At 35.9% G+C, this 15,936-nt stretch overlaps 1 protein-coding gene across 8 annotated transcripts in view; it reads left to right on the top strand.

Annotated features, from left to right (window-relative positions):
- MINDY3 (MINDY lysine 48 deubiquitinase 3) overlaps nt 1-15,936 on the top strand; it is an 81,469-nt gene that overhangs the window by 56,520 nt on the left and 9,013 nt on the right. For all 8 annotated transcript variants that reach the window (XR_001906187.2, XR_001906188.2, XM_017962574.2 and 5 more), the window contains 2 exons: nt 7,329-7,401; nt 13,936-14,008. Coding sequence is in view for 6 of the 8 variants with exons in the window: in XM_017962574.2 (XP_017818063.1) it covers nt 7,329-7,401; nt 13,936-14,008 (146 nt within the window). In the remaining 2 variants the exon portion in view is untranslated. The remainder of the gene's footprint in view (nt 1-7,328; nt 7,402-13,935; nt 14,009-15,936) is intronic.

Below are 15,936 nucleotides of genomic sequence, written 5' to 3' on the forward strand. Positions count from 1 at the left end.
TATTACATTTTGGAAATGGAAAATCTGAGGGGTAGAATCCTCCTCTTCACATTTATAAAGTTATTACATTCTTTCTAACCGTTTTACGTACAATAAGAAAAATACGGCAGTAAAACACTTTCAATTGAATGGAATTCTATACTTGCTCTTCAAACTTGCTATGCAAATATGCAGTATATTGAATGTTAAGTTTGCTACATGGATTTTTCTACAGATCTTTTTACTAGGAACCCTGTTTACAAGTGTTTAAGTTAAATAAATTGGTAAAAATTAGTGTTTATAATTTGAATTAAAATTACAGAGTTAAAAGAACTGCAAAATGAAACACTTTAATGGGAATAGAAGGTGGTTTTGTAACTTTTTCTGATTACATCTCTAAACATTTAAACATTACATAAATTTAAACAAGGTTTAACTAAAAGATCATTTTCTATGGTAATCCAAAAAGCATTGTAAACACTCAAAATAAGCAAGCCAGTAATCACTTTAGAAGACTATGTACTGGTTTTGATTTGTGAAAGAAAACTTCTGGAATATTTCCATTTGAATTTACAATAATCTCTTGGGTTTTTTCTCTTTTCATTTTCTTTTTTCATCCTGTAGTATAAACACATCTTTTTTAAGTGATATGATTAAGAGTTAATGCCTAAGGAGTTGACCAAATTAGCTGTTAGTAGTATATGACTGAGACCAAAAAAGGAAAACATGATTTTTTTTTCTTGTTTAAGACACAGTTTGTTTTATTAGTAATGGCAGTTATAGTTGGTGGTTTTGTTATTTGGAACCTAACCAATATCGCTGGATTGTTTGTTGGGAGGAAAAACAGTTTCTGTTTAGATAGCTAACAAATGGGTTTGTTATCATTTCCCCACAAACAGGGTTTTGAGTTACTTGTTTTACACTTAACTTCAACCAATAAGTTGCCTTAATTCCTGATACGATTTGGCTGTTTGTCCCTACCCAGATCTCATCTCCCATCGCAAGGAGGGACCTGGTGGGAGGCGATTGGGTCATGAGGGCTGTTTCCCCCATTCTGTTCTTCTGATAGTGAGTTCTCAGGAGATCTGGTTGGTTGATATATATCTGGTGCTTCCCCTGCATGCTCTTTTCCCTGCTGCCTTGTGAAGAAGGCGCTTACTTTTCCTTCACTGTCTGGCATGATTGTAAGTTTCCTGAGGTCTCCCCAGCCATGCAGATCTATGAGTCAATTAAACCTTTTATTTATAAATTACCCCGCTTCAGGTAGTATCTTTATAGCAGTGTGAAAATAGACTAATGCAATTCGTTTTTGAAAACATAATTGACCCTTGAGCAACATGGGAGTTAGGGTGCTAACCCCCTGCATAGTCAAAAATCCACATAGAACTTCTGACTCCCTCAAAAATTTAACTACTGTTAGCCAGTTGTTGACTGGAAGCCTTACCTTAACCAACAGTAGGTTAACATATATTTTGTATTTTATATGTATTATATACTGGATTCTCATAAGCTGGAGAAAAGAATATGTTAAAATTAAGATGAATGTCAGTTTGTATTCTGGTCCTGCTTCTTATACATCACCTTCCTCATTGTCCAGCACTGGTTCAGAAGCATTCATCTCTATCAAACTATCTTCTGTTATTTCCTCTGATGTGGTGTCTGTTAGCTCTTGAATTTCTCCGAGATCTGTATCTTGAAACCCTTTACCCTGATTGGCTGTGTAAATCCTGTGAAGTCATACACAATATCTGGACACAGTCTTCTCTAGCAGGAATATGTTTTGGGCTGGATGGATTAGCTTTTTCTGTAACAATGATGGCCTCTTCAGTGCTGTGTAATCCTACCAGACTTCCATGTTGTTCTTGCTGTTGGGGTTCTGTTTAATAGGAATAACCATCTTTTCTGCAGAGTACTGTGTGTAATGAGCCTCAAGGGTGCTTATGACCTCCTAATCTAGAGGCTGTATTAGTGATGTTGCGTTAGAGGGCAGTTAACTCCTTTGATGCCTTCGGTGGTGAGCTCATGGGGTTCTAGGTGGCCAGGGACTTTGTCCAATATCCGAAGAACTTTAAAAGGTGGTCTCTTACTGGCAGGGTACTATGTAACTTCGGGTACACAGCATTGATAGAACCGATCCAGAGAAAGCGTTCTCTTCCAGGCCTTCCTATACAACCAAAAGATTGGCAGCTGGTGTTTTCTTTTCCCTTCAAGGCTTGGGGTTAGCAGTTTTATAGATAAGGGCAGTCCTGATCATCACCCTGACTGTATTTGCATAAAACAGTAGCCTTTTGCTTCCTGTCTTAAATCCTAGTGCTTGCTTCTGTTCCTTACTTATAAGTGTTCTTTATGGCATTTTTCCCCCCAGAATAGGGCATCTTTGTCCACATTAAAAACCTGTTCAGGCAGATACTCTTTCTTCTCAAAGATTTTCTTAATGGTTTCTGAGAACTTACCTGCTGCCTCTTTGTTAGCAGAAGCTGCTTCTCCTGTTACCTTGATATTTTTAAAGCCAAACCAGTTTCTAAAATTATCAAACCATCCTTTGCTGGCATTAAGTTCTCCACCTTTAGCTCCTTCACTTTTGTTTTGCTTTAACTCGTCGTATAATGATTGCACTTTTTCTTGAATCTTATTAGAATCTAAAGGTGTGCCTTTCCTATAGCAATCCTGCACTTACAAGTCGCATTTTTTGTACAAGGAGGTATTTTGCAAAAAGTAGAAGATTTGTATGGCTGCAGCAATGGCTTCACGAATTTCCTTTTCTTTTTTTATGATATTCTTAGGCTGGATTCATTTCTCTTGACATAGTGAGCATCCACAGCAGCAGACCTCAATCCATGGTGCATATCAAGCAATTCCACTTTTTCTTACGTCCAGACTTTTGTTTCTTGGGAGCATTTCCATCATCACTAGTGGCACTTCATATGGGTCCCATGGTTTCATTCAAGATTTACGGTATTGCAGTAAACATGATGAAAAGTATGTGAGGACTGCTTCGGATCACTTTTTACTGTGATGTGGAACTCACTGGAGCGATGGGCTGCACATGCGGAAATGATTAGCGCCACACTTGTGCTTTAAGCAGATACAACACAAGCTCACCACAATAGCATCAGGAGATGGTGATGAAATTATTCCAGTAGTACAGTATGCACTAAAGTTAATTTCATGCTGTTATGATCTGATACTGCATCTTTACATTTGTTTACATCTCTTGATGGTGAATGGTGCCAGGTATGGTCTGTATGCCCCTGTTTTGGTACATTTTAACTTTTTGTAATAGATCTGTGGCACTTCATGGTAGTAAAAAAAAAAAAAATAGACTAGTATCTACATATATTTTATGCATGCATGGCATACTTAGTTTTTTCTTAATTTTTGAAAATATCACTAGGCTGCACAGTTTGTGAGTTTTTCAAACTGTTGCAAATTTTCAAGAAAAATTTCCAATATATTTATTGAGAAAAATTTCACATATAAATGGACCCATGCAGTTCAAATCCGTGTTGTTTGAGGATCAACTGTACTTGCTTCTTAGTTCTTTGAAGGAATCTGCTTTCATCAGTTTTCAGTATTTTCCCTGGCAGGTTCCCCAGCCATAACCTCAGTCTAACACTAGTATTCTATTTCTAATAGCTCACGAGAAGCTCGCAGTTGGCAAACAGTGAGTGTTTGTAGTGTGCCAAGTATTAAGATAACTCCATGTATTCTACTTGGATGTTTAACCATTACCTCCAAACTCTAAAAGTTCAAAAATCAAATTCATTCTTCTGTCGAAGCTCATTTCCCTTCCTAAGTCCTCCTTTTCTGTCACAGTTCTGAGTCCTGTTCGCATTTTTCAGTTTCCCTGTGTGCTATGAAGTCACATCTCCCTGCCTTTCATGATTCCATTCCTTCTAGCTAGAATTCCCTGCCCTCTTTTCTATTTCTGATAATAGCCAAAATATATTCTTTGTAAAAAATCTGTAAAGGTGATTAAGATGTCTTTATTGCCCCCATATATCAAAAAGTTGGCATGTTTAATAAATGTTAAGGGCTGGCCGCAGTGGCTCAAGCCTGTAATCCCAGCACTTTAGGAGGCCGAGGCGGGTGGATCAAGAGGTCAGCAGTTCAAGACCAGCCTGGCCAAAATAGTGAAACCCCGTCTCTACTAAAAATACAAAAATTAGCTGGGCATGGTGGCGAGTGCCTGTAATCCCAGCTACTTGGGGGGCTGGGGCAGAGATTTGCTTGAACCTGGGAGGCAGAGGTTGCAGTGAGGTGTGATCACGCCACTGCACTCCAGCCTGGGCAACAGAGCAAGACTCCATCCATCTCAAAAAAATAAATACTAGAGCATTTGGGGGGAAAAAAGTATGTAATATATTACCTAAATCATGGGTCAGCAGATGGCCCTCAGGCCATATCAAGTCACTACCTGTTTTGGTAAGTTAAGTTTTATTGGAACATAGCCATGGTCATGTATTTTGCTGCTAAAACCATGTGCCCTGCAAAACATAAAAATTTACTCAATGGCCCATTACAGAAAAATGATTACCAAACCCTGCTCTAAATGAACATATGTTAACTAGAGTCTACCAGGACATTTGCCTGAGTTCCAACTGCTCTTTCTATAGCAGGCGAGCTTGTATAGCCTATTCATAACCAGAGGCAAGAAAGAGATAAGTGGTATACTTTTCTTTAAGGTTTACTTTAATTTCGTTCTACGTTGGTGTAGTTTTTTTGTTTTTTTTTTTTTCTTTTCTTTTTTTTGAGACAGAGTCTTGCCCTGTCGTCCAGGCTGGAGTGCAATGTCATGATTTCGGTTCACTGCAACCTCGGTCTCACAGGTTCAAATGATTGTCCTGCCTCAGCCTCCCAAGTAGCTGGGATTACAGGAGCCCGCCACCACGCCCAACTATTTTTTGTATTTTTAGTAGAGACGGGGTTTAACCATGTTGGCCAGTCTGCTCTCTAACTCCTGACCTCGTTATCTGCCCGCCTTGGCCTCCCAAAGTGTTGGAATTACAGGCATGACCCCCAGCACCCAACCACTAGCAGAGTATTTTTTTAAAAAACACATGGTACTTAGAGAAAAGGCATCAGGTAGTTTGCTTTAAATTATTTTTACACTCCAGAACTTTCAGCTCCTTAATGCCAGAGAATCTGATCTAAACCTTCTATGGCTAAAATCTGGAATTTTACTTGCTTCCCTTAACTATGTAAACAACAACAATTTCCCAAACTTTACTTTGTAGCAATATTGAAGTAATGCATCAGTTACATTTCTACTACCTTTCCCCCATAAAGATTTAGTTTAACCCAGAAAAAATAACCTGATACTCCCTTTTCTTCTATTTAGATCATAGTTTTAAGTAATACTTAGAAATTTCCAGCAATATCTTAAAACTCATTTTAAAACTTTTCCTCACTTATTAGTGACCCAAAAAAAGGTTGAGAATGGAACAGATGGTGAATAGAAAGAATAACTGTATCCTGATTTTGTGCCCCTGTAAGTTCCCCTCTGCATAAAATTTGAACTGTTAACCATGTACCTTCTCAGCCAGAATTTCAAAGGTTATAGTGTTCATCTACAAATTTCAACAGTCAAATGGAGACAATTGAAAAAGAAAAATGTGTTAGAAATAGTTAAGGGAGCTAAAGCTTATACTAGAATAAATGTAGAAATCTGCAACTAAGGTTTGGGAGTGATAAAGGGAACTGAGGAATAATAATAACCCATGTGTCAGCAATTGCTCCCTAAATCTGAGAGCCAACACTGCAATCCTAGCTTTGGGATAAAAGTTAATTATAGAGCTAAGGCTATATTGGTAATGTATCAGAAAAAGGAAAGAGGGTTTTTAAGAAATATTGTTCGGGTTAAAGTAAACCTTTCTTTGACCCAGCCATCCCACTCTGTTGACCTGCTGTGCAAATATAACTGCAAGTTTCTGATGTTACATGTTCACGTTTATTTGATTCAGCATTTTTTGTAACAGCAAAAGACTAGATACAGTTCAAGGGTCCAGCAATAAAGGACTAGATCATAAAATCAAAAAGGCATTGAAAGTTAAGCCAAAGGAAAAACATGTCACTTGGGCATACACATTATCAGCAAAATAATGTTGGAAATGCAGTGAAGGGTGTGCCTAAGAAGTTTCTAGCCAGGGATTGTAAATGAGAGACAACTGTACATTACAAAATTTTACAGATGTTAAAAAATATCAAGTGGTTTTTAAGTTGCTTTACCTTTTATTATAATACATGAAAAATGTGTAAGGGCTTGCACAGGTTTTTTTTGTTTTAGTTCCCATTCCTGTTTTTTATAAATAAGGTTTTCAGGAACCGAGTCCTCATGGTTGAGTTAGAACTCCTCTGATTCTTAGTTTCTTCACCCGTGAACAGGTGAGATGTTAGAATAACAGTTAAGAAGTACATTTCTTGCAAAAATTGTGTCCACAGGGGAACAGCATTTTAGATTTTAACATTTGTACCCCATAAAAAGGATTCAAGGTAGTAGGAAGGGATACTTGGAAACTTACTCTCTGATGACGTTTGTCTGAGTGAACACCATTATAGGCAAAGATAATTATAGGTAAAAGCTAACCAAAGGTAAACAACAAGAGCCTACATTTTAGATTCATGTGTGTCAAGTAGAATTTCGTAATGGCTTAGATATGTGGGGTAAATGTAAAGAATCAAAGATAACACAAATTTTGTGCTTTGAATCCTGATCAATGTTTTCTGTGAGAAATTAGTCATGGTAGAGAATTTGTTTTATGGGGGAAAGAAATTTCTGTCTCTAGGGTGTTTCCTTTGAGTTCTGAAAAATTAAAATTCTGGACATGTAGAACTTGATTGAGCTTTGACTAGGTTACTAAATTAAAATTTTTAATGCATTGCTATCTAATTGTATCATTATTTGCTATAATAAATCTCTGGATTTTATTTTCGAATATTTGAAAACTAGAGTATATTTTATTTCTTCTTACCTGAACAAAAAAATGTGGAAAAAAATGATTCGGGTTTTGTTTTTGTGTTTGTTTTGTGGTTTTTTTTTTTTTCATGCTACATTTTTATAGTAATTGCCCGTATATTAGACTTTTTTCCCCGGTATTTTAAGTATTTATATAAAGCTTCACATGTATTGTTCACAACAATTTTCTGTGGTTGAAGTTTTATTGCCATTTTTCAAATGTAAAATAAATGACCTGGAGAGTTTATGACCTATCTCGTTACACATCTGTGATACAAATGTAACTCAAAGTCTTCTGACTCCAATGTCATTATGTCTCCCTACCCTAGTATCTGTTTTCTTTTTAATGTCATGATACTATAGCTAGTTGACAACGTGCTTCTTATCTTTTCAGGATATGGCTTTAGTTGCCCCTGAAGCTCCTTCAGAACAAGCCAGAAGAGTTTTTCAAACCTACGACCCAGAAGGTAAAAGATTTTATTAACATCATCTCTGTGTTTTATGTCTTCATATGTTTGAAATACATTGATACCTACCTGATTTTATTCAAAAGATATATTGGGTTATTTAATGAAACGTAAGTTGTGTTTCTTGAACATTTTAAAAGAAAAATAGTGAAAATGTGAACAAATGAAATAGCACACAAGTCCTTGTTGAGTTGGGTTTCTTGGAGTGCTGAAGGTGTAGTTGACCTCTGATTAATCTTGACCCCAAACAGGGAAAAATACCACCTTTTGAACAAACTGTTTGAAAAGTAAGTCATTTTCTTCTTTACTTATGCAAACGAATATTAAATAAACAGATCTTCCAGCATATTTCTGTATAATTGACCTCCCAGGATAAAGAAGCAGAGGAAGATCATCTGAATCATTCACTTTGGAGCCTGTGCTTAGCTATTCTACCTAACAAAGTATAGTTTTATATATCATTAAAATGTCTGCTGAGTCATTGTCACCGAGGTTGTTTTGATCACTTTTGTGTTTACATATTTAGGTAACAGTTACGACTTTATTATAGCTAACTCACTGACCTTTCAGGTATAACTTCAAAACTAAGTTGTCATACCTGAAAGTTCCCTTACAAAGTACCATGTAGAAATGGAAGTTGCTGGATCAGTGAAGTCCTTGTGGACACCTAAATGGATTCAGTTATCTTTATGAATATACTTTCTTCTATCTTGCAACTTTTTACACTTAGTTTTCTGCTCTTTTCCTCTCTGAACATCCATGTCATGCAAATTCTAAGAATATACTGTTAGCCCTTACTAGCAGATAACTTTAGGCTAGTTACTTTTAGGTCTGCTGTTTTCTTAGGTATCATTGTTAGAACGACTGTACCTAGTTCTTAGAGGCATTATGAATATTAAATGAATAATGTAGAAAGCACCTTGCCCAGTGGTACAAGCGATTGTCCAAGGTAATAGTCGTATTCTTAACCCAGTATAACTACGAACATTCCCAAAACCAAACACATGGCTTTCATGTAATCGTTAAGTGTTGTGTTGTGTTTTACTAGTGAAGATTTGGGAACCACAGTTGAAACTGGGAATGAATGAGTTTCTTGAGAAAAGAAACATACAAGGAGAGGATCAGAAAATCTTAGGAGATAGTAACTATTAAAGAATAAAGGCATGAAAAAATGCCTTCAGAGCAGACATAGGAGCCCAAAACTTTAGAAGGCTGATGTTGTAAGACTAAAAAAATTTCATCAGTGCTGCAAAGATACTGAAGTTAAGGTTGTTAAAATAGGAGACAGTTGTCAAAAGTAGTAGCTTTGTTTGCTTTCAGTAATCACTAATGAGGTAGCAGGCTTGTACTATTCTTTTACAATGTACCAAGGAAAATTAGAACTTCTCAGATTACCAATACTAAAACATAACTTATAATCAGTGCAGTTATTTCAGAATTGAGTTGTGAGAGATGCATATGAAAATAAATTTGCTGTATTTCTACTAGACAAAGAAAATTATTAAATGGTTTTAATCTACAGAGTTATGTGTAACAACTTATCAGGACTATAAACTGAATTATTAAATCAAGCAAAATTTATTCAGATAGCTTAGAAACTATGCCTCTATATATGACTTAGGAAGAAGATAAAATCTACTTTTCATCTAAATTTCACACTGTTCATGGTTTAGCTATGTGATAGCTCTAAGAAGTAGAAGGATTAAAAGTAGATTAATTTTTCAGTTTTTATTCTTTTCAATCACTTACAGACTAATCGGCTAATTTTCTTTCTCCAAATGGTATGCTTTTGTTTCAAGATGTAAGCAAATCACGCTTTCTCAGAACACTTAGTATACAAAAAGTTCTTACAAGCATTTAGATACAGTTTCCATTTAGCAGAGACTGGTATAGGGACAGTTATCCTTTGTCACACTCTTCAGAATGCTCGTAGAATAACTGACCTAGAAGGACACTGAAGGTACCCAGGAGTATTTTTGTATCTTAATCTCACTTTTAGCTCCCACCCCTGGTTGCTAAACCCGGGTATCTGACTGGGTGGATTTGCAGTCACACTGTTAACACTGTGCTGTGGGTATATTCCTAATTAAATAGACATGTACAGGCGAATCACCATTTATAGCATTGCCTCTATGAGACCACATCTTCCATAACCTAAACAAGTGATTTAGTACTGATCATTTGGAACATAAACCTGGTATGTAAGTGGGGATCTGTCTAAGAATGATGTGTGGCATTTGCATGGAATGTTACAATTTCTACAGCACTTTACCTCCATGTCCTCATTAAAACCTTGCTTCTCCAGAGCCACATACCTAAATGTGAGAACTAAGACTAGATTTTAAGTGTTTCAGCAATCTTTCCCCTTCTCTCTACTACCAGTATCTTTCTGAAAGGCTAAAGTCATAAAGAGGTACTTTTTAACCTTTCTAAATTTAAGTTTACTTTGAACTGTTAATTTAACGGAGTAAGGATTTGATACTCTCATTTCTAGTTGAGCAATTTCTGCCCGTTTCAGAATCTTGAGGATCTTAGGAGCCCAATACTTATTTTGATATCAAGCATACTTATAAAACAAGGTCAAAAATATATTTTTTAACTGTTAGTTTCTCATTTAGAATACTAGCAAAATTGTACTTTCTGCGGGACCTTGATGTATCTCCTCTAGATAATTGGCTCAGTTTAATCTCACATTCAGAAAGGGGAGACTAGCATACGTACTCAGCTTAAAGAGAATCAGGTATTAGGCCTATTCAAAGTGTTCCACATGAGCTTCAGAGAAAGGCCACAGTGTTTATTTTTGTGGAAGAAAGTGTTTGGATATGTGCTTTGTATTCAGGTACATGTTTTATAGGAATTTTTGTAAAATGATAAGGATGAAGATACATTAATATGATCAAAGATACTGAACAAGAATTCTCTAGTGCCTCTGGATACCATCTCTGTTACTCCTCACTAGCTGTGTGATGTTGGACAAGTTCCTAACTCAGTTTTTCATCTGTAAAATGGACTTAATAGCAACTACTTTATATGAATTAGTCAGTACTCAATACCTTAACCGTTGTGTTGTTTTTTAAAAATGTGTGGCACAGAGCTTATTCCATAATCTCCAAAGACATCAAGGTCTGCATAGGGAGTGTTTGAAGTGCTCATCACAGGTTTTCACATTATACATAATGGATTTTGTTTTCTTCTTTCTCCTTTATCCCCTCCCCCTTGTACAATTACATGTCAGGAAGCAACACCATTTCTTTTAAAAGATCTCAGTCTTTAAGAATAATTGGACTATTGTAGATTGAGCTTAATATACACCACTCCCTAGACATCCTCCAGAATTGCCTTGTCTTTTCTGTTCCTTTTAAATAAATGCTCCTCCCTGTGCCCTTGCTGTGGCCTCCCTGCACTCCTGTCACTGTCATCACTGTTTCTGTCAGGGAGCCCCAGCTAACAGTTTTCTGTATACTGCCACCATATTTTATACCTTTTCCATCACATAATACAAATGAATTTGCAGTACGAGCTATAAACTAGCTACTTATTTCTGAGCTTGTATCATTAAAAGTAACAAATGTTATCGAGCAGCTATGAGTCAAGCACTGTGGTAGGCCCTGGGGATCTGGACTCCCTGCCCTCCAAAACTCATTGCCCACTGGGGAGCCAGGTGGGCCAGCCAGAAGTAATGCCAAAGAGGTCCGGAAAAGCTCAACTCTGGTGTCTGTGTGACTTGGCCTTGGGGAAGAGGTCACTTGCTTTTTCAATAAGAGTATTTATTAAATTGTAGATCTATATTAAGGTTTTAATGGTATATTGCTACATAAATATACAATGTTTAAAATAAAATCACTTAATATTTGACTACAATGACATTAAATTCTAATTTTTTTTGATTCCCAAGAAACCATAGTCTCCCTCTCCCACAGTATATGGAAAATGTTAGCCTCAAGTATGCTGGGCTTCACAGTTTCCTTATAAGCTGTTTGTTGCAAAACTCTTGAGAAACCTTTTTGCAGCTTCTCTGTTAATTTTGAGTATTTGATATTTGCCTTCTTCCTGCAGTGTCGAGTTTAGCTAGTATCTCTGTTAAAATTGAGACCTGCTGGTCTCTCCTGTTTCTTTCTTAATCTTTCAGAACAGAAATCCTGATTGTTTTATATTTCCTTTGAAAGCCCAACTCAGGTTTCCTCCCAGTTATGAACAGTTGTCTTATCCAGTAAATGACACGCCTCACTTTCACTCTCCTTCAACAGCACTCTTTTGCATTGAGTTATTCCTCCCCACAATCTCTAAGGACTTGACACTTTTAGCAATCTGGATATTTAACTGGTAAAAATCTTTAAAAATTTTAAACCAACAGCTTTTTTCCTCCTTTCAGCCACAATCCGACAGTATTACAGTATGTATGTGCTAGCCATTGGCTGCTCTGCCCTCTTTTCATAGTCCCCATTCTTTTGTGTTGATATCTATGTAGTTAATTTACCAATGCATGCAAGTTCTATTTTTTTATTTTAGTTCTTCATAGATCTGCTTGACTAATCAAATGGTATTCTGAGATTTCCTTTGCTGTTGACTTTCAGGTCGTCTTTTCGTCTTTGTGCCTCTGTTTCCTTATTCTCTAGGGAGTCAGTTGACGAAATGTCAGATGACCTACGTTTCATCTGTTTTTACACTTAACGATTCTGGTCTTTTTCTAAAGAATTTTTTTGTAGGTATGATTAACATATCAAAGTAAGTTTTCTACAAAGGAGAATAATTTTGAAATCTCTTTCTAATCTTGACTATATTAAAAGTCTTTGAATTATTGAGAAAATTCTATTACATCTTTAGTTTTAAAATTAGTATTTTAAGCATGTTGTTAAGAAGGTCACATTGTTGTTTTTGTTGTCATTTGCCAATTAACTTTTTCTTGGGGTGGGAGCTGAGTTGCAGGTTATAGTTTCTGCCGAAAGGCTGACAGCTGTGACAAAGTACATGCTGTTAGTGCTCCTGAAGAACGTTGTACAAATTGAACACCCCTAACCCGAAAGTTTGATCCTCCAAAATTTTGAGTGCCTATATGACCCTGTGGAGCATTTCAGATTTTGGACCAGATTGGGGATGTTCAACCATTATGTATTTGCAAATATTCGAAAACGAGAAGAAATCTGAAATCTAAAACACTTCTAGAACCAAGCATTTTGGATGAGGGAGACTCCACCTGTACTACCAAATGGATATAGCCTATAAACACAGAAACCTAATTGTTCCTGTCTGCTGGTGGCCACATAAAGCCTGTTTCACATTTGGAGATGCTGAGCCTTTTTAGCTGTGACCTAACTTAAGCAAAATCGTGATCAGATTCATCAAAGCTAAGCCCACAGAGCTTGAATGTTTTTACAAGTGCCTTCAACCAAGGTCTTCTTTATTCTCAATACCTCAAATTACTGGTAACTTAACAAACTGGAATTACTCTAACCCTTCACTTAAAAAATTGCACATTTTTAATTATCCTAGATGACTCATAACCTTTTAGTCAAGGCCAATCTGTCTTCAAATGGATAAACAGCTCCTTATGAGGTTTAAGACTAGAAAAGACCAGTCTACAATCATAACTTCATTCCTTTCTGATAGTGATAGTGTACAATTCCACATCCTGAAAGAGACTGCACACTTTATTCTGTAGTTTGATTGTAGGAGCAGGGCTTTTGGACATCTTGTTCTCCATGGCAAGATTTTTTTTTAATCATCTAATCCCTGAAGGACATTGGAAGCTGATTTAAAGCTGAGAGTCTTCAGGCATGAGTAAATGGATGGGGGAAATTGGGCACTGTACATTTAAGGAATAAACAAGTTACTTGTTTAAAACCACTCTCATTTCAAACTACCCCACAAGGACTTTGTGTGTGTCATGGTCTGTTGCATCATCAGAGTTTGGGCCATGTTCCATAAAGTAGTCATCATCAGCATTAGTTTGACTCTTCATTTCAGGATTTTTTGGTGTTTTTTTTTTTTAAAAAAACCTACAGCTTTTATTTAAATCACCAAGTCTGTTTTAGAGTATCTTTGCTGTTAATCTGTCAGTTGTCTAAATATCAGTGGATCGCTAACATTCCTTCAGGAAACTAAATAACATTGTGACAAAGGGAATTTGTTGGTAAAGAATTCTTTTAAATGAACTTTTAAATGGGAATGTAAAGGTTTACTTTGTTTATTGAAAGATTAAGTAGAAAAATATTTTCCCCGCTTAACGCTATAACACTGTTTATAACACTGTTTAAAGGTCAAATAATTTGACTTTAAGCTTTCTCGGGGTTCTCAAGTTATAAAATTTTTTTATTTGAAACTAACCTAGAAAATAAATATTTGCTGATGTTTCCTAGAAAACTAATAGAAGAGAATCTCTAATAACAATAGGTATGATGCCTAAAATAAGCAACATACTATTCCTTAACTCTTTGTATTTTTTATGCGATTTTTTTCCTGGAATCTGATCAGCAGTAACAGCATTTCTTGAAGTATATTCTTATTTCAAGTTGTTTCTGATTTTTTTCCCCCCAGATAATGGATTCATACCTGATTCACTTCTGGAAGATGTGATGAAAGCATTGGACCTTGTTTCAGATCCTGAATAGTAAGCTAAACAGGAAGTGTTATTTAGCCAACTCAAAAAGATTCATTTAAGTTTAAGACATACTGTACATTTTTACCTTTTTAAAAATCTATCTGCATATATGAAGCATAGCAATCCATGTAAAGCAAAGATTTAGAAAGAAATCGAACTAATCCAATGTTATAGCAGACTTGACATACTTAAATTGAATTTCCGTTCCCACCCAGCAGTTATTGTCCTGCTTTTTAAAAAATGCTAAAAGTGTCTTTCTATAAACTTTAAAAAGTTTTTTCTCTGCAAAGACTTCCCCATGTCTTAAAATTCTATGTGACTTTAGTATCTTCAGTAATGATGCTTCTATGTAGATAGTGCTAGTTGCCCTGCTTAAATAACCACCAGGCCTCTGACTTTCCCTCTTAAATAAAGATGATCAAAGATATCTAACATTTCTAAATGATTAACTGACCTGAAACTTGTGGGAGTGGCTGCAATATATTATGGCATATCAGTATTTCTTAGGATCCTGTCATTGTCTTCATTCTCACTGTTATGTTTTATACATTGTTACATCTACAACTTCCTCTGTAGATTAAGATCTTTAGTTATTATCCATGAAAAAATAACTCTTGTTAAGTGGATATATGTATTGATCAAATATGGGAATAAAAGTTAAGATAGGATCTGTACTCCTTTTTTCAGCATAGTTTTTCCTTCCATAAGTTTTTCTAAGAATGAGAAAACGTGAGCTTATCGAACATAATGAAAGGGTTCAGCAAAAGCAACAGGAAATATTGGTAGACACCATTTTTACAATTTGATCCTGTTCTGTTTTTAGATGAGTTCAGTTATGCTTTCTTTGAAAGTATGCAATACATATAAACATTTATAAGCCAACCACATCTGAATTAATCTGTCTCAATCTTACTAGAGCTGTGATTTCATCCATTCTCAATAGAAATATTAACAAATGAATATTAATAATTATTTTCAATTTAAACAGAAATTCAGAGTGTTGACCTAGTCCAACAAATGGTATGATACTAATTACTACACTTCTTCTAACTTTATTTCCAAGTAGAGACCATCTTGTTTACACTGCTCTAATTTGCAAAAGAGAATTAACTCAAGTAATTTTTGCTACTGACCAGACTAAGGAAGAGAAAGAATAAAAAGTTGTGTTGTTTTTTTTTTCCAAATTCTTACGTAGCTATATGTCATCTACCTAATTTTCCTTGTTTTATCAGATAGAAAACGTACCTTGAATCATAAAGTTAGTACATTTGATTCAGGTTGTTTTTCTTGAAGTAACTGAAAGATTGGACTGAAGTATTCACTCTACTTTGGCCTAGTTACAGTTATAATACAGGATGGTCCATAAAATAACTGGGCCATCCTAAGGATTAAATGAATTAAATGTAATATGACCCTGCCTTCATTTGCTTCATCATAACCTCCTGGCCTTACTCAGACTCATTAAAATGCCATATCCTTTGTACAGTATGCTATACAAGAATGATAGCACGGGCCCACAAAAGCATCTCATAAGGCCAATACTACATGTCAGGTAGCAGGACTGTGAGGCAGCCTGACCCAGGTGTTTCCCAGAGAGACAGCTATGTCAGCACAGATGCAGCTTTCATAAACCTTAAAAATAGTTGACCCTCACAAGAATAGCTTCAGCTCCTTTTGTGAAAGGCACACCTGGTAACTGACCCAGACCGAAGCAGCAAACTCAAAGGAGAGAAGTTGCCCCTGAGGAAGGTGGTTGACTAAAATCACCTGAAATGTCCAAACATAACACTTTACATGTTGTGTAGTAAGGTAGATTTAACTCGTCCTTTATAGTTTGAGATAGCATGGAAAATAAAACTTTTTTGAAAACTATCTCCATTTTTAAACCAATTAAACTGCAGTCTGCTTTTTTCTGCCTTCTAGTCACACATAACACC

Source organism: Papio anubis, chromosome 11 (genome assembly GCF_008728515.1).
Source record: "Papio anubis isolate 15944 chromosome 11, Panubis1.0, whole genome shotgun sequence".
NCBI lineage: Eukaryota > Metazoa > Chordata > Mammalia > Primates > Cercopithecidae > Papio > Papio anubis.